The sequence below is a fragment of the Hyperoodon ampullatus genome (genome assembly GCF_949752795.1).
Source record: "Hyperoodon ampullatus genome assembly, chromosome: 12".
NCBI classification, from domain to species: domain Eukaryota; kingdom Metazoa; phylum Chordata; class Mammalia; order Artiodactyla; family Ziphiidae; genus Hyperoodon; species Hyperoodon ampullatus.
The window spans coordinates 29,230,832-29,249,173 of NC_136925.1; the positions used below are offsets into that span (position 1 = coordinate 29,230,832).

The 18,342-nt window shown below is 39.3% G+C and overlaps 1 protein-coding gene across 2 annotated transcripts in view; it reads left to right on the forward strand.

Annotated features, from left to right (window-relative positions):
* Positions 1-18,342, forward strand: part of KLHL32 (kelch like family member 32) — a gene marked incomplete at both ends in the record, with an annotated part of 177,836 nt that overhangs the window by 49,506 nt on the left and 109,988 nt on the right. For both annotated transcript variants that reach the window (XM_079716580.1, XM_079716581.1), the window contains one exon: positions 1,817-1,924. In XM_079716580.1, the coding sequence (XP_079572706.1) occupies positions 1,817-1,924 (108 nt within the window). The remainder of the gene's footprint in view (positions 1-1,816; positions 1,925-18,342) is intronic.

Consider the following 18,342-nt stretch of genomic DNA (forward strand, 5'->3'; position numbering starts at 1 on the left):
GTAGGAGTATGTGGTGAACGTGAAGTCCTGCAGCCAGACATAGGAATTTTGAATGAAAATCGTCAATAGGAAAGTCTTAGAAAGGAATGGATTTGGTCAGAGGGTGGTGGCGGTGGGAGGTTTGTTTCTTAGCTCTCATTCCAGTTGGGATCAAAGGGAGGCATGGGAGAGTAGGACAATCAGCCTGGATTATTAGAATAAGAATTTCTGTTTATTAAACACCTTCTATGTACCAGGTATTATTCTTGACATTAAGCATAATTGTATCTAAACCTCAAGACAACCCTGTGAGGTTGGTATGATCCCCATGTACAGGTAAAGGGCCTGAGGTTCAGAGAAGTTAACAAAGTAACCAAAGGTCACATGATCAAGGTAAGTTGCCCATATGACAAAGTAGGCTATAGAACCAGGATTTGAATCATATGTGTCTTCCTGTACAACCCTGAACATTAAAAATAAAACAAAGTTTCAAAAGACCGGTGTTAGAAATAAACAGGTAACACATGTTCATGGTAATGATCCAAATAATACTATATGTAAATGGTCTCTTCCTGTCCTCTACAGTTCATACTCTATAATATAACCACAGTGACCAATTTGGTATTGCTTTGTTGCTTATACAAACATGTACAAATATGTATGTACATTATTTAAGGGATTATATTCTTTCCCCAACTCTACTAAGCCAGGTTTCAAGTTCAGTAGTTCACAAGTCTCTGGTTGAGGACAGATACCTGTTCTGTGTCAGTTTTGCCATAGTTGCTTTTTTTAAAAAAATTTTATTTTATATTGGACTTTAGTTGATTTACAATGTTGTGTTAGTTTCAGGTGTACAGCAAAGTGATTCAGTTATACATATATATATATATATATTCTTTTTCAAATTCTTTTCCCATTTATATTATTACAGAATATTGAGCAGAGTTCCCTGTGCTGTACAGTAGGTCCTTGTTGGTTATCTGTTTTAAATATAGTAGTGTGTACATGTCAGTCCCAAAAGACCCTTATGAAAGCAGATTCAAAAAACTCCCTTGGCCGTGTGTTCTCTTATTTAACCTTTGCTCTCAGGAACTTTTTCCACTTCGTTAACCCAGATAATTTTTTTGCAGTTTGAATCATTTCTGTCCTGCTCTGTATATGGGTTGATGGAGAGCAGCTGGTTACCATATCAGGTGCAGTTACAACTTGGAAGACCTGAAAAAAGAAATTAATGTGGGGAATATTAAAAACTGAAACACTCATATAATAAAAAATGGACACTGAAAACAGCTGAAATTTCTTTCAGTTTCTTTTAAAAGCAGCTATACGAAATCTAGAATCAAATTTAGAATTAGACAGATTGAAAGTTTTTTATTGTGACCTGTGCTTTTTAATTTTGAAATTTCAGATCTTCTACAAATGCATAAGCAGAATCCACTTAACATTAGTCAGTTTCCTATTAGCATTTTTTATCTATAGCCATACTTGATTTAAAAAACAAAACAGGGCTTCCCTGGTGGCGCAGTGGTTGAGAGTCCGCCTGCCAGTGCAGGGGACGCGGGTTTGTGCCCCTGTCCGGGAGGATCCCACATGCCGCGGAGCGGCTGGACCCGTGAGCCATGGCCGCTGAGCCTGTGCGTCCGGAGCCTGTGCTCCGCAATGGGAGAGACCACAGCAGTGAGAGGCCCGCGTACCGCAAAAAAACCCCAAAAAACCAAAAAAACCCAAAATCAGTCTTTAACTTGTAAAACTTTTTCTTTCCTAGTTTCTCTAGGACTCTGTCTTGTTCTCTTGCTTTATAAGTCCCATAACTGTCTTCCTTTCTCTCCCACCTCAGGCCATGTTCAGTCTTTGTATGGTGGAAAGTGGTGCCGACGAGGTGAATTTACACGGTGTGACCAGCCTCGGCTTAAAGCAAGCTCTGGAATTTGCATACACGGGACAGGTATGGTACCATACGTCATCTGAGAGGCTTAACATTTTAACTGCACCTAAACAGAGGAGATTATTCATGAGATTTAGGTATTTTTCTTGTTACTCACTTTGAGGTTAAAAAAAGTTTTACATCTACTTAAGGTTACAACTAAAATAATGGAAAGGTAAGTAAAATAATTTGATCTTAAATATTTTAATCTTAGCTCAGTTGCTTGCTGGTGTAATTTTAAAATATCCTGAAGAATTATTATATGGGAAAGAGTTTGGAAGATAACTTGAATTCTCATTGTCATCACTGAAGCTCAGTGACTCAGTCATGGCTTTACTGGCTTAAAAACAAGAACACTCCCCGCCCTCCCCCCCCCCCAAAAAAAAAACAATCTAAAGCTGTAAAGAGCTCTGTCTAGCATCTTGACACCCTGTCCTCGACATACATTTCAGGATCAGGGCCTCAAGTAATAGATTAGAATGTGATGGTTTGAAAGCCAAAGTTGCTCATCATTAAAATTGTTACAGGATTTATAGGAATCTTCAGAGAACATTCGTTTTCTTTCTGTTTTTAAATGAAAGAATAATGGTGACAACTAGTAGAATACAAAAGCCATGTCAGTGTATGACTATCATAGCAAATCAAAATAAAACTTCATAAAGACAATATAAATCCAAATCTGAAGCTTCATGGTTCTTATCTAATTTCCTGTAAGTGCAACAATTATTAGAATACACAAAACCCTTCCTTTTAGAATTATTTTTTAACTGAAATATAATTGACATGTAACATTCTATTAGTTTTAGGTGTATAACACAGTGATTTGAAATATGTATATATTGCAAAATGATTACTATAATAAGTTAACATCCATCACCACATATAGTTACAAATTTTCTGTCATGAGGACTTTAAAAATCTACTGTCTTAGCGCCTTTCAAAAATACAATACAGTATTGTTAACTATAGTTGCCATGCTATACATTACATCCCCAGGACTTTATTTATCTTATAACTGAAAGTTTGTACCTTTCAGTTATAATATAAATAACTTCACCCTTCACCCATTTTGTCCACCCTCCTCACCCTCTGTTTTCATTTGAGAACTACTCAACTACATCAAACCAGATACCGACTAGAGGTTTATCTTCTTTTATAGAGTTTTGTTCTTTAATTCCGTTTCATCCAACTTATGTTCAGTGTCTGCTGGGCTAAAATAAGGGTTTCCTCTCTTGGCAGGCTCACATCCTGGTGGGAGAGAGAGTTATATACGTAATTCCATGTCCTCACTGTGATGGGAGGTATAATAGAAGCAGAATATAAGACACAGTGGGAACAAAAAGGAGGGTGTGGTTAACTGGGGCCATCAGTGCAAATCTTCACAGAGAACGTGGTATTTGGGTCTTGAAGAATGTTGGGAGTTCACCTTTTTACTAAATTTTTTTCTTTAGAGGCTTATTAAGGTGTATGATATTACCCATTCTCTTTTCTATAGCTGGTAGAGTTTGAGATATGTTTCATAGAATAACTGAGGCAACGGTGGCAGCTGAAATGAAAATAGTGATAGAAAGGAAAAAGTCATCCATCAAGTAGCAGGTACAAAGGAAAATAGAAGGGAGAGGGATCACAAATTCAGTGTCAGCCCAACCAAATATCATGCCTTAGGAAGTTAAGGCAGACAGTTATTGTTCACAGAGTTGCCAAAACATATTCCTAGTGAGGTGAGTGAATAATGTGTTGTATGCTTTTTGGTTTACAGATGTAAAGAAAGACATCAGCTATAAATTGTGTCTTGTGTATATTTCTTTCTTCACACCTGAGTTACAGCTGTACCTGCATTTGCCCATCTCTAAAGTACGATTGATAACCCATAGCTCATACTTCACTGGTGTGCAATGGGGACACAATATTAAATATTGTTTTTTGATAAAGCTACCCAAATAAGTAGTTTCTATACTTAGATGCATTAACAACGAAATGGTTTAAGCTTAGAGGCTATAGACTGCAAAGCGTGTTTAAATCACTGGTAAACAAAAGAGCACAAAAATTGCTGTGAACGCTGAGGTAAAACACACACTCAGATATAAGTGGCTGCCTTATTGTTGGCCTTGATTGTTTTGTGGTTTCTTTCACAATGGCTAAGTTTACATATATATATGTATAAACGTCTGTATATGTAAACATATATATATATACACATTTATATATATATTTCCTTACCCTGAAAGTCCCCTTTGCCTCACCTGTTCATCTCTCCCCCCTCCCCTTGACAACTGCTAACTGATCTTTTTACTGTCTCTCTAGTTTTGCCTTTTTCAAAATGTCATATACTTGGAATTATGTAGACTTTTTCTGGCTTCTTTTACTTAGCAATATGCATTTAAGGTTCCTGTATGTCTTTTGTGACTTGATAGATCATTTTTATTGCTGAGTACCATTCTATTGTGTGGATATATGAAGGGTATCTTGGTTGCTTCCAGTTTTTGGTGATTATGAATAAAGCTGCTCTTAATGATATATATATACACACACACACACACACACACACACACACATATATGTATATGTATATGAAGTGCCTGTGGCACAAAGGATCTATGAAACATGAGCTGAAGATAGCATAATGGCATTAGGGGAGCTGACTTCCTGAAGCGTAAGGAGGCTGCTTGGGAAGAGGGAAGAAGTTTGCAGAAAGACAGCCGTATCCTATTTTCTGGGAGTCATATGCTCATATTTCACTTATATGAGAAAAAGGAAACCAAATAAGAATATATTTTTATACACACACACACACACACACACTCACACACTCACACCCATATATCCAATGTAAGTGCTTAAAGAAAAGCTCTAGGGCAAAACGTAGAGTTGCATTTATTCTGCCCAGTGACCCACTCTTGACATGTGCCTCCACACAGGGGTGACAGCCCTGCAGCATATACAGCAACAACTCATCTGTTCAGATTGTGCACAGAGGGGTCAAGAAGTGGGCTGGCATTTCATGGAGCACCCTCTGCAAGACCCGGGGCACTGCCCTAGGCACTTCATGTGTGCTGTGTAGCCTAATCTTCTAGACAGCTCTGAGGAATTCGGTGATCCTCTCTTAAAGATGACAAGCCCCGGAAGGTGCAGTGAATGACCAAGATCAGTCTCCCAGGGCACGTCGACCCAGTGAGTCAAACCCAGTCCTCTTAATTTCAAATCCATTGTTTATTCTTAACCCCTTCTTAATGTTCTATGTCATTAAGAAAGGGTTAAGTCATATTTGTTATACTTTAGGAGGCAGGGAAGTGTTTGGACATTTTAGAGAGTGAACTCTTTTTGGTGGTTCTCTCAACCTGGGTGCTCTTCCAACACTCTGTTCACGAAGGCTCCGAGTTGCTACACTTGTACTCTGTATGTGATTATTCTTTGCTGCAGAGTGGAAGTTGATACAGTCTTTCTTGGACGACATCCATGGCAGTTTGGTTTCTTAAACATCAAAATGACTATAATAAGTCTGTTTTCCCTTTGAGACGTGAACATAGATGATGGCAAAAAGTGGAATTGTGGTGTACTTGGGAAATGCAAAAAAGCTTTCTCTTACTCTGAAAATGAAATTAACATTAAGCAAAGAGTTTAGAATATGGAAACGTGAATAAAAGTGTAGTTCTTCAATTTCTTAATTGTCATTTACTATTGCGGACATTTGCTGATATATGGTCTTTAGCCTTGATATGTATGTAGATTTGTAAAAATCAGAGTTAACACTGTATTTATCTACCTATAGATATTTTTACTGACAGTTGATTATACCTTTAGTCTGTTGTAGTAAGCATAGTATAAAATGTCAAGTATTTTAAGTGTCTGAAAATGATTGCTGCCTTGGGAAAGAAATTGGAAGTATAGAGTAGGTGTGATGAATGAGTGCCACTGTGTAACAAGGTATGTGTGTGTTCCTCCTACACACTGTTCTAAAGCATAGCCTTCTTAAAATTGGTCACAGATTTCATCCAGGAAATTTTAAAGAAAAATCAAATTTTCCTCCTAATGCTAATACATCCTCTGAAAATACACGCACTTTTCTTATCAAGGAACACACACATTCTGCCTTCGCACTAATTAGAGGCGTGCGCTTCCTGTGGGCACACACTGCTTGGGGTACAGCCTGAGCAGAGCCCCGCACGCATTGCAGCCCTCGTGGGCGACCTTGCACAACCATGTGCAGCGGAACTGGCCATGGAGGGCAGAGGAGCCAGGCTTCTCTGCAGGCCCTGTTCTGGGCTGGCTCTGGGAGCTGGGTTCAAAGCAGAGGGTATGATGTAAACTGTCACTGGGCAGATCTGCCTTAGGGAGAAAAGGACAAAGTGAACCTAAGAAAACCAACTCTCACTTACTCTGCTGAGCCAGAGGACCCTGTTACCATGGCCTCCCCAATCTCCTTGCTTTCCATCTCTGGCCAGGAATTCATTCGTGTTTCAGACCAGTCCTGAGTAGAAGAGACATGAAAAAGAAGGGGGAAAAAGGATTCTAATGGAGATGTTGCCTGAGGGGAGGAATTCCTGTCCAAACCGGACAAGAGGTCGGCCACCCAGGAGCAACAAGGGTTGCTGAGGAAAGCAGCCAGAGTGAGGAGCACTTAACACCAAGACCCTTTCATAGAGAGAAGAGCCCTTCTCAAAAGGTGGAAGAACACATGCAATCCCAAAGGTCTTGGATATACCTCTGGCAATTTGAGTAGCTAAGGACCCAAAATGAAAGCAAATAGGACTGAGAACCACAATGAAGTTCACTGTTTCAGCGCTCTGGTTGCCATGATGTCAAGGAAGATAGGCTGTATGCCAAGTACTGTGCTATATGTCTTCATATAGTAGAGCAAGGGGTTCAAGCCAGCTAGTTTCCTCTTACTTTCCTGAGAACTCTCCACCTGTTTTGTCCCTTGCGGTCTTATGGAGAGATTCCAGAAACCCAGTAAAGAGAGAAACTATGCACTAAACGATAGTGAGATTTGTAGGCTCCTTTGAAATTTCCCAGGAGTACCACTCCAGGTACTGCAAATCTTGTCAGCCATGAACCAGCTACATCACATCTGGGCAGATAAAAAGGATTCTTTGGTATCTGTTGTTCCCCTGCTTTTCTCTTCATATCCAGTAACTCCAGCCCTTGGTTCCTTAACATCATGGAAGAATCCATCTCTGTGGGGACACACATCCTAATTACCTTCCTCTGATGCAGAGAATGCTTTAGTACAGTCTTCAAAAGGATATTTTGTGTAACTATTAATATTAATATTTTGAAGTCTTTGGAAATCTGGAAAAGTATGATACTCTGTGAAGTGAAAAATACTTTTTTTTTTAGGTATAACTCTGCTCATGCAATTGGGAATTGAAAAGTAAAAGGAATTGCCTCTTATCATACACCATGATCAAGTGGGATTTATCTCAGGGATACAAGGATTCTTCAATGTATGCAAATCAATCAGTGTGATACACCATATTAACAAATTGAAGGAGAAAAACCATATGATCATCTCAATAGATGCAGAAAAAGCTTTTGACAAAATTCAACACTGATATATGATAAAAACTCTCCAGAAAGTGGGCATAGAGGGAACCTACCTCAACATAATAAAGGCCATATACGATAAACCCAGAGCAAATGGTGAAATCATTCTCAATGGTGAAAAACTGAAAGCATTTCCTCTAAGATCAGGAACAAGACAAGGATGTCCACTCTCGCCACTATTATTCAACATAGTTTTGGAAGTCCTAGCCACGGCAATCAGAGAAGAAAAAGAAATAAAAGGAATACAAGTCAGAAAAGAAGAATTAAAACTGTCACTATTTGCAGATGACATGATACTATACATAGATAATCCTAAAGATGCCACCAGAAAACTACTAGAGATAATCAGTGAATTTGGTAAAGTAGCAGGATACAAAATTAATGAACAGAAATCTCTTTCATCCTATACACTAACGACGAAAGTTCAGAAAGAGAAATTAAGGAAACAATCCCATTCACCATTGCAACATAAAGAATAAAATACCTAGGAATAAACCCTCCTAAGGAGGTAAAACACCTGTACTCAGAAAACTATAAGACACTGATGAAAGACATAAAAAATGACACAAAACAGATGGAGAGATATACCATGTTCTTGGATTGGAACAATCAATATTGTGAAAATGACTATACCACCCAAAGCAATCTACAGATTCAGTCCACAGACCTAGAACAAACAATCTTAAAATTTGTATGGAGACACAAAAGACCCCGAATAACCAAAACAATCTTGAGGGAAAAAAATGGAGATGGAGGAATCAGACTCCCTGACTTCAGACTATACTACAGTAATCAAGACAATATGGTACTGGCACAAAAACAGAAATATAGATCAATGGAACAGGATAGAAAGCCCAGAGATAAACCCACACAGCTATGGTCAACTAATCTATGACAAAGGAGGCAAGGATATACAACGGAGAAAAGACGGTCTCTTCAATAAGTGGTGCTGGGAAAACTGGACAGCTACATGTAAAAGAATGAAATTAGAACACTCCCTAACACCATACACAAAAATAAACTCAAAATGGATTAAAGACCTAAATTTAAGGCCAGATAGACACTATAAAACTCTTAGCGGAAAACATAGGAAGAACACTCTTCGACATAAATCACAACAAGATCTTTTTTGATCCATCTCCTAGAGTAATGGAAATAAAACCAAAAATAAACAAATGGGACCTAATGAAACTTAAAAGCTTTTGCACAGCATAGGAAACCAGAAGCAAGATGAAAAGACAGCCCTCAGAATGGGAGAAAATATTTGCAAACAAATCAACGGACAAAGGATTAATCTCCAAAATATATATACAGCTCAAGCAGCTCAATAATAAAAAACACGGGGGCTTCCCTGGTGGCACAGTGGTTGAGAGTCCACCTGTCAATGCAGGGGACATGGGTTCGTGCCCCAGTCTGGGAAGATCCCACATGCCGCGGAGCGGCTAGGCCCGTGAGCCATGGCCGCTGAGCCTGTCTGTCCGGAGCCTGTGCTCTGCAATGGGAGACGCCACAACAGTGAGAGACCCGCATACCGCAAAAATAAATAAATAAATAAATAAATAAATAAACAAACAAACAACCCAATCCAAAAATGGGCAGAAGACCTAAATAGACATTTCTCCAAAGAAGACATACAGATGGCCAAGAGGCACATGAAAAGCTGCTCAGCATCACTAATTATTAGGGAAATGCAGATCAAAACCACAATGAGGTATCACCTCACACCGGTTAGAATGGGCATCATCAGAAAATCTACAAACAATAAATGCTGGAGAAGGTGTGGAGAAAAGGGAACCCTCTTGCACTATTGGTGGGAATGTAAATTGATACAGCCACTATGGAAAACAGTATGGAGGTTCCTTATAAAACTAAAAATAGAACTACCAAATGACCCCGCAATCCCACTACTGGGCATCTACCCAGCAAAAACCATAATCCAAAAAGACATGTGCACCCCAGTGTTCTTTGCAGCACTATTTACAGTAGCCCGGTCATGGAAGCAACCTAAATGCCCATCGACAGACGAATGGATAAAGAAGTTGTGGTACATATATACAATGGAATATTACTCAGCCATAAAAAGGAATGAAACTGGGTCATTTGTAGAGATGTGGATGGACCTAGAGACTGTTATACAGAATGAAGTAAGTCAGAAAGAGAAAAACAAATATTGAATATTAATGCATATATGTGGAATTTAGAAAAATGGTACAGATAAACCTGTTTGCAACGCAGAAATAGAGACACAGATGTAGAGAACAAACGTATGGACACCAAGGGGGTAAGGAGAAGTGGGATGATTTGGGAGATTGGGATTGACATATATACACTAATATGTATAAAATAGATAACTAATAAGAACCTGCTGTATAAAAAATAAAAATAAAATTAAAATAAAAAAAATAAATAAAAGAAATTGCCCCTTAATTTTCATGCTCTTGTATAGTAAAGGTTTTCTTCCTGATTCTCATTTGATTCCCTAATGTGTTCACGTGACTTTTTTTATAGCCCTAGTAAGGCAGACTGTAGCATTAGATTTTTGATGATTATTGAAACTGTATTTATTCTCTACAACCAGAATACTTTTCTCCAGAGACCAGCATCAGGCCTGGCAGCAGAGTCACAGGAGTCTTACTTGAAACTGCCTTCTCATAAACCCATCCCTTCAGGGATAGATGTGTCACTCACTTTACATGAGAAAATGTCCCCATCAGATTTACTTATAAACATAACCTGGTTGAACTAAATGGTAGCACATGGAAGAAACCTGGGAGATATTTTTCTTAAATGCTTCTCTTGGGAGCAGCATTAAGACCATTCAGTGGTTTAAATATTTTAGCTGCAGAATCCTTTCTTCACCTGGCAGTACCTACAGAAGCCTGGCAAGTAAAAGGCCCCTGAGGCACCCGCACTGTGCCTCAGGCTCCAGAGCACACAGTCTAAAATCCACATTCCAAGGAAGAATATTTTGAATTGTGCAAAAAGTGATTATTTTCTTCTTACGTTAATTCTTATCAGAGCTGTGCCAGAGTCCGTAACTGGATTGTTGACATAGAAAATGTGAGAAGAGTGAAATGAAGGGAAAAAGTTTGAATTCCATCAGTGAGTTTTCACTTTCTTGAATCTTTTGAAACTCTGTATTATTGCCTTTGGAGGGAGTTTCTCTTTTATCCGTGGATTATTGAAACAAACAAGCAAGCAGATGTGTCTGCTTATATGGGGTGAAGATGTTACAGGTTCCCATGCATCGTTTCCTGGAAAGTGTCAAACTTGACAGATAAGAACCATACGCCAAATGAAATTTTTATGGCATCTCAAGATGTCAAGTAAAATGATAAATCCTTGACATGGTTTGGTGGCCCAAACTGGTAAGGACAGGTTGGAGACCTAAACGTTTATTGTGAAAAACTGAGAAGTGAGATTTTAAAAGTCCAGATCCTGACTGATCCCTAGAAGCTTACTTTTCTCAGCTGAGGACTCAAGAACAGCGTCACTGGACCCGAAGCCTGTCTGTGCCTCATGGAGAACAGAGATTCAGGCAAAGTGAAGTCATATGGGAGGCCCCCTACCTGTAAAGCAGGGTCAGTTCTGACATTCTGTACCTCGTGCCAGCCAGTTCTCCCTCACGAAATTCGTGTGTGCTGTCTGCTCAGAAAGGACTCGGTATAGTGTGTACTGCAGGCATTACAAAGCTATCTGCTCAGCATAACAATCTCTAAAACGTCTCTGTGTGAGGACGTATAACTGTGGCCACACTTCTGCGGTCAGCTTTCCCATTTGGTAATAAAACTGATATTTTGATTTTTTTAAAAAAAGTGTTTCCTGGCTTTTCCTTAAGAATTTGAAAGTTTGGGGTTTCTTAGATGTCTGATAGTCACTCTGCAGAAACAGAACGGCCCTCTCACTCACCCAACATTTGACTCAAATATTGAGACTGATAACACCACACGTGCACCAAGAAGATAGGAAAGGGTTTAGTACTCACATAGTGAGGTTTTTTGGGGATAAAGGGGTGGACCCCAATAGGTCCAAAAATGACTTCAGAGAGCAGCTAGGGGCGTTGATCGGCTTTGGTGTTTATTGTGGTTGGGGGGTGGGGCTGGAGCGTTGTCCACACGGGCGGGGGCTTGTGTGGTTTGAGTTTCCACCAGCATCAAGGGAGAGAGGGCTCAGACTTTCTTGTATATTTTCTTCCAGGTGTGGGGCAAGCAGGGAAGAGGGAGTGGTGGGGCTTGTGAGCTGTCAGCAGTCACACATCAAAAACGGACTCAGACTCCAGTGCGTTAGTCTAGCATTTTGCTTGAGTCATAGTCACATTTCAAGCACAGACATTTTCCTTTGGCACACTGTGAAACTCAGTCACTTATTGAAAACAAAATGTGTTTGAACAATATGCTTACAGCATTTATAATCTTTCTTGGCATCAGTTTTGTGCTGAGGAACCCACTGTGGGCCAAGGTGCTTGAGCTCATGCGTACAGAACACTGACGTAATATTAGATGACAAGGATGAGTGTGGCCCCTCTCTGTTTGAACCTTGTCTTCGTTCTATAAAACTCCATTTAAATGATCTGGATTTGTTGTCCTTGGGTCCTCCTCTCTCCTTCCCACACTTTCTACCTCCCACCTCCACCCTACTGCCAGGACAGGGAATTGAAAGAGAAGTATTCCCTGTATGCTCTTGATAATGGTTTTATTGTCATAAGTGGGGCAAGAAACAATCAGTTCTTTTCTAGTTGATGTCCTCCAAAGTAGAAACAGATAATATACAGCAACTCAAAATAGTAGGTCCACCCCACTAAGCTAACTCAGGGTGTATTTTGCACTTCTGTGCATTTGTTTCTCTTTGTTTCGGCAGCAAGTTCCATTGCTAGATGTTTTTTTATTTTATCCTGTCGATCTGAGTTTTTCCTTTGCTATGGTGGATGAGCAGCAACTCCTGTTTGGAATATTTCTAAGCAGACATCATTACAATTGTGTTCTTTCTTGATCATTGGAATTTCTAAGGGTTGGCTGTACTCAGAATCATTCCCTAAGGAAATTCCTTCCTTTAGGTGTTCCATCAAGTCATCTCTGAGTGGAGGGAGGTTAACAGTTTATTTAGTAGAGAATCTTGAGTAGCTCCTTAGTTTTCATAAGAGGATGTCAGCCTATTGATGGCTTTTTAAAGGACATGAACTTTTCCCCTTATTTAGCAAAAGAGAATGATTACACGCCAGCCTCAGTCTGTTTGCTAGAAAGCTCTCATTAAAAGTTCATTGGGAGAAATTATACACATAATGGATTCCCAGAAGATGTGCAGTCTGTCCATCTGGCTTGGCGGTTCTCAACCTCATCTATCAGGCCTTAATATAAAAAGGCCACCTTTAACTATCCTGAAATGAAATTCCTAATAATGTAACTTACCCACACAAATTACTCTAAACATTAATAAGAACGTCTTAACCATATATAAACACACAGAAGGAAAGAGAGTATAATGAAAATCATACGTATTTCAGTATGTACATGCTGGAGCAGAACTTTTCAGAAGACAGAATGAAATAGTTGCCTGTCTACAGCTATAGGTAGAATCATCATGCTGGGACAGCTGCATACAGATGCAGAATGACACATGGATGTTTTGCTGACAACTGAGATATCACAATGGTATGCCCTAGGCGACATGATTATCTAAAATAGTGAACAACTCTTAGTAAAATTCCATACAGAACAGTTGTCTTCTTTTGGTTTCTATTGTGTTAGCATTCTTGGAAAATTCAGTGTATCTTGACACAAAACAAACAAAAAATTGTGTTTATATGTAAAACAGTTAGGTTCTAGACTTAGAGTTTTATAAATAAGTTTTTCACTTACATACATGTCCATCAGGGCACTCAGATATACAGGATTTAGGGCAGTTCTTTGCGGTTGGTGGCTGTCCTGTACATTGCCTGGCCACTGCCCAGCAAAGGCCCGTAGTGTCCCCCCATCTGGAGGCAACCAAAAATACCTGCATGCGTTTCTAAATTGCTTCCTGGAAGGTTGTCCTGTCTGCATTAAAAAACACTGGTCATCTACTCTAAGTCTTATACCTGGATCAAGGTATCAAGGGAGAAAATCAGAAAAGTGAATGTCTGAATTTTGAAGAATCTCTTTATTAACTTTTACTTTTTATGTAAAGTTTATAAAATACACATACGGCGGTATTAAAAGTATCACCAGGGGGCTTCCCTGGTGGCGCAGTGGTTGAGAGTCTGCCTGCCAATGAAGGGGACGCAGGTTCGTGCCCCGGTCTGGGAAGATCCCACATGCCGCGGAGCGGCTGGGCCCGTGAGCCATGGTCGCTGAGCCATGGCCGCTGAGCCTGCGTGTCTGGAGCCTGTGCTCCAAAACGGGAGAGGCCACAACAGTGAGAGGCCCGCATACCGCAAAAAAAAAAAAAAAAAAAAAAAAATATCACCAGGTAAGTCATTCAGTGTTAGTCTTAATTTCTGCAGGAAAATTTCCATTAGATCTCAGGGCCTAGAGAAGCTAGAGTTCATTTTAGTATTTTCATCTTTTGTTAGGCTGCATTTCCTTTTTAGTTTGTTTTTTTTTTTTAAAGCATTGACTAATCCTCACATCCACGGTGGCATTGGTACTTTTGTTTTTTTTTTAAATTAATTTGTTTATTTTTGCTGTGTTGGGTCTTCGTTTTCTGTGCGAGGGCTTTCTCTAGTTGTGGCAAGCGGGGGCCACTCTTCATCGCGGTGCGCGGGCCACAGTCTCCAGACGTGCAGGTTCAGTAGTTGTGGCTCACAGGCCTAGTTGCTCCGCAGCATGTGAGATTCTCCCAGACCAAGGCTCGAACCCGTGTCCCCTGCATTAGCAGGCCGACTCTCAACCACTGCGCCACCAGGGAAGCCCTCCTTTTTAGTTTTGATGCTAGGAAGCTTAGAGCCATATTTGCAGCCCACTTTTAATAGTTATGAGGATATATGTACATAATATATCTCCTCTCCTGACCTCGTATCACTTTTTTTTTTTTTGTGGTACGTGGGCCTCTCACTGTTGTGGCCCCTCCCGCTGCGGAGCACAGGCTCCGGAAGCGCAGACTCAGCGGCCATGGCTCACGGGCCCAACCGCTCCGCGGCACGCGGGATCCTCCCAGACCAGGGCCCGAACCCGTGTCCCCTGCATCAGCAGGCGCACTCCCAACCACTGCGCCACCAGGGAAGCCCTCGTATCACTTTTTTTTTCCTATTTTCTCCTTGCTTGAGTTATGTGCCTAATTTTTAAATGCTTGTATTGATGCCTCAGAGCCTTCTGAAAATGAGTATATGTAAATAAATAAAGTGAATAAAAATATTTGGGAGCTCTATCTGAAAGTTTTGGTACATTAATGTTATTTGTAGGCATGAAAAAAGTGGTGCTACACCCCATTAGTTCTGCCTGCAAAAATGATTGTCTGCAGAATCCCAAATTGTTCCATAAATAAGCCATTCTACTTGCTTCCTAAAGTTTTTCCACCCTTATTTTCAGAACTAAAATTAAGAAGCATGCAAATTTTATAAAGATAAATTACTATTTTTCATCTTTTGAAAATGAAAAAATCACCCAAATGTTTACACAAACATAAAGAAGAATGAAAGTGAAAAGCCATATTCACCCAAATTCTCACTTACACATTATATGTTATCTTTCTTTTTCTTCCTGGCCTTTGCCCATCTCCTGAGTAATTTAATATAGACTTTTTGTGATTATAATTTACTTTAATGTCTTTTCTGGAAATAGATAAAAGTATATCTATCCATAAATGCATAGTATATAAACAATGCTGCCTTATTATAATACAGTTTTTTAAAATTTTGGATTATTTTAAATAAATTCATGGACATGGAATTACTTGATCAAGAGGAAGAACATATTTTTTGTGAGATTGCCTTCTGGAGGAGTTTTGCAAGAGCTGCTATTGGACAATGAACTTTATAAACTTCTTTCCTTAAAAAAGAATTCTTGAGCCCTCTGCTGGAAACATTTAGTATTTCTATGGAGTAGTAGTATATGAGAGTTTTACAATTCTAAATGTAAGATTTTTTTTAGATGAAAACAACCTGATAGCAAAAATATATGGCCTTTGTGGTTAATTTCAAGATAAAAACATAACTAGCCAAACAAAACTTTGAGAAGATTTATACTGCAAGTCGATATTCCATTTGAGTAGAATAATGATGCTAATATTCAAATGAAGGGCTAGTTCAAAGGCACTGAATGTCCTAAGTTAATTTGTGAATATTTTATCTCCTTTGTATACTTCATAAAAACCATCCATTTATAGTTTGTTCTCAAGTTGAGATCCATTAATTCATCAAATACTTAACTACTATGTGTTAAGAACTCACTAGATGTTAGGGCTGCATTGATGGAAATCATGCAGTGAATGCTTTCTCAGAGTGGCCTGAAGAATGAACGGAAATGCCAGGTCAACACACCATTGCATTTATTGGACATGGATTACCAGGGGCCTGAATTGTTTTTGTATGGAGCATGGTGAAGCATCTGAGGACGTTTAGTGCTCCAAAAGATACACTAGTTCAGATAGGAGAAAGAGTAATTGAGCTGTAATACTTCGTAGAGTACTACCTGCATTTTACTTTGCAGGGATATATGGTAATTGAATAGATGTAGCTCTTGAAAAACTGATTATAGTCGTGCATCCTTGTGTTAGCATATATCTGTCAGGGTAGAAATGGTTTGGCACAGCCCAAAGAGTATAGCCACTGACCTTAGAGGCAACCAAGCTTGATTCCAGCCTGTGGCAGCTTTGGAGACCTGTTGACTAAATTCCACTATAAGTATCAACTCTGCTAGTTGTCGCTGGGAAAAGTTACTGTTATCACTTCAAATCCATGATTCCCAAATCTCAGATGGATACGCATCCTAGCCAGGCAGTGCTAATTTGTTTCCCTAGAAATTTGCTTTCCTCCTCTCCCTGATAAATTTTTCATTTCTTCTCCTCTCTTTTCAAACCCTTCCCCTCTCATTACCCTACCTCTGGTCACATACCGCAAGGGAGACTCACCTTCCACTGAGAAAACAGATGCAGACAGGAAGATCTTCATCTTTTCACCATTGAGTCTCCAAACCTCCATGTTTCTGTGCACTTATTTTGTTGGAAGAAGTAACCTTGCTTTGTCAAAGGTTAGTCTCTCCACTTAAGCTCTGGATCCTACTCCTCTTTTCTCCTCAGACATCACTCCTGAATCTTCATTTCTGTCTCTTCTATCATCAGTTTTTCCTTCTCCACTGGAACATTCCCACCAGTAAGTAAACATGCTTTATTGTTCTTTCAGAATCCTTTTCTTGTTCTTCTGTTCTTCTTCAGCTACCATTTATTCCTCTAGTTTTCCTTCACAGCAGAACTTATGAAAAGAGTTGCATAAACGTACTCACTTTTCCTCATTTTTACTACTTTTCCACTTACCAAGTCTGGAGACTTCCATCTTCAGCATTCCACTGAAACTGTCCTTGACAGTCACAGATATTGTGAAACCAATTGAATGATATCCTTGTGACCTCTCAGCTGCATTCAACACAGTCAACCTGCCTCTCCATTGAAGCCTTTTCACTCTTGGCTTTTGTGACACCACACTCTGTGGGTTCTTATTCTGTGCCCCCCAACTCCCCTCCCCATCATTCCTTTCCAAATGTCTTTGCTTGCTCCTCCCTCCGTAGGCTCTGAATTCCTCAGGTGTCAGGACCCTCCTGTTTAGTCTAACCAGCTTCCTGGATAGTGTCATCCAGACCCATGTTATATGGTACAACCTTATGCTGTTGACTGCCAGCCCCCGTCAATACTCCAGACTAGGGATCAGCAAACTTTTTCTGTGAAGTGTCAGATAGCAAATAATTTAGGCTTTGCAGGCCATATACAGCTCTGTTGCAGCTACTCAACTCTGCTGTTGTAGCATGAAGACAGCCAGAGACAAATATGTAAATGAATGAGCATGGCTATGTTTAAATAAAACTTTATTATGGGTACTGAAATTTGAATTTCATATTTTTTTTTACATATCACAGTATATTATTCATCATTTGGGGTTTTCCCAACTATTAAAAGAGATTAAATCCTTTCTTAGACATTAGCACCCAAAAATGAAATACTTAGGAATAAATCTAACAAAATATGGACAAGATCTATATGAGGAAAATTACAAAACTCTGATAGAAGAAATCAAATAACTAAATAAATGGAAAGATAGTCCACGTTTATGGATAGGAAGACTCAATACTGTTAACATCAATATGTCAGTCTTTCCTACTTGATCTGTAGATTCACTGCGATCCTAATCATAATCCCAGTAAGTTATTTTGTGGATATTGACAAACTGTTTCTAAAAGTTCTATGGAGAGAGGTAAAGGACCCAGAAGAGCCAACACAGTACTGAAGAAGAACAAAGTTGGAGGACTGACATTACCTGACCTCAAGAGTTACTATAAAGCTACAGTAATCAAGACAGTGTGGTATTGTCTGGAAAGAATAGACAAATAGATCAATGGAACAGAATAGAGAGCCCAGAAATAGACCCACATAGATATAGTCAACTGATTTTTGACAAAAGAGCAAAGGCAATGCAATGGAGCAAAAATAGTCTTTTCAACAAATGGTGCTGGAAGAGCCAAACATCCACATGCAAAAAAAAAAAAAATGAGTCTAAACATAGACCTTACACCTTAAACAAAAATTAACTCAAAATGGGATCACAGACCTAAATGTAAAATGCAAAACTATAAAGCTTCTAGAAGATAACATGAGAACACCTAGATGACTTTGGATATGGTGATGACTTTTTAGATATAACACCAGAGGCATGACTCATGAAAAAAATAATTGATAAGGTGAATTTCATTCATATTAAAAACTACTCTGCAAAA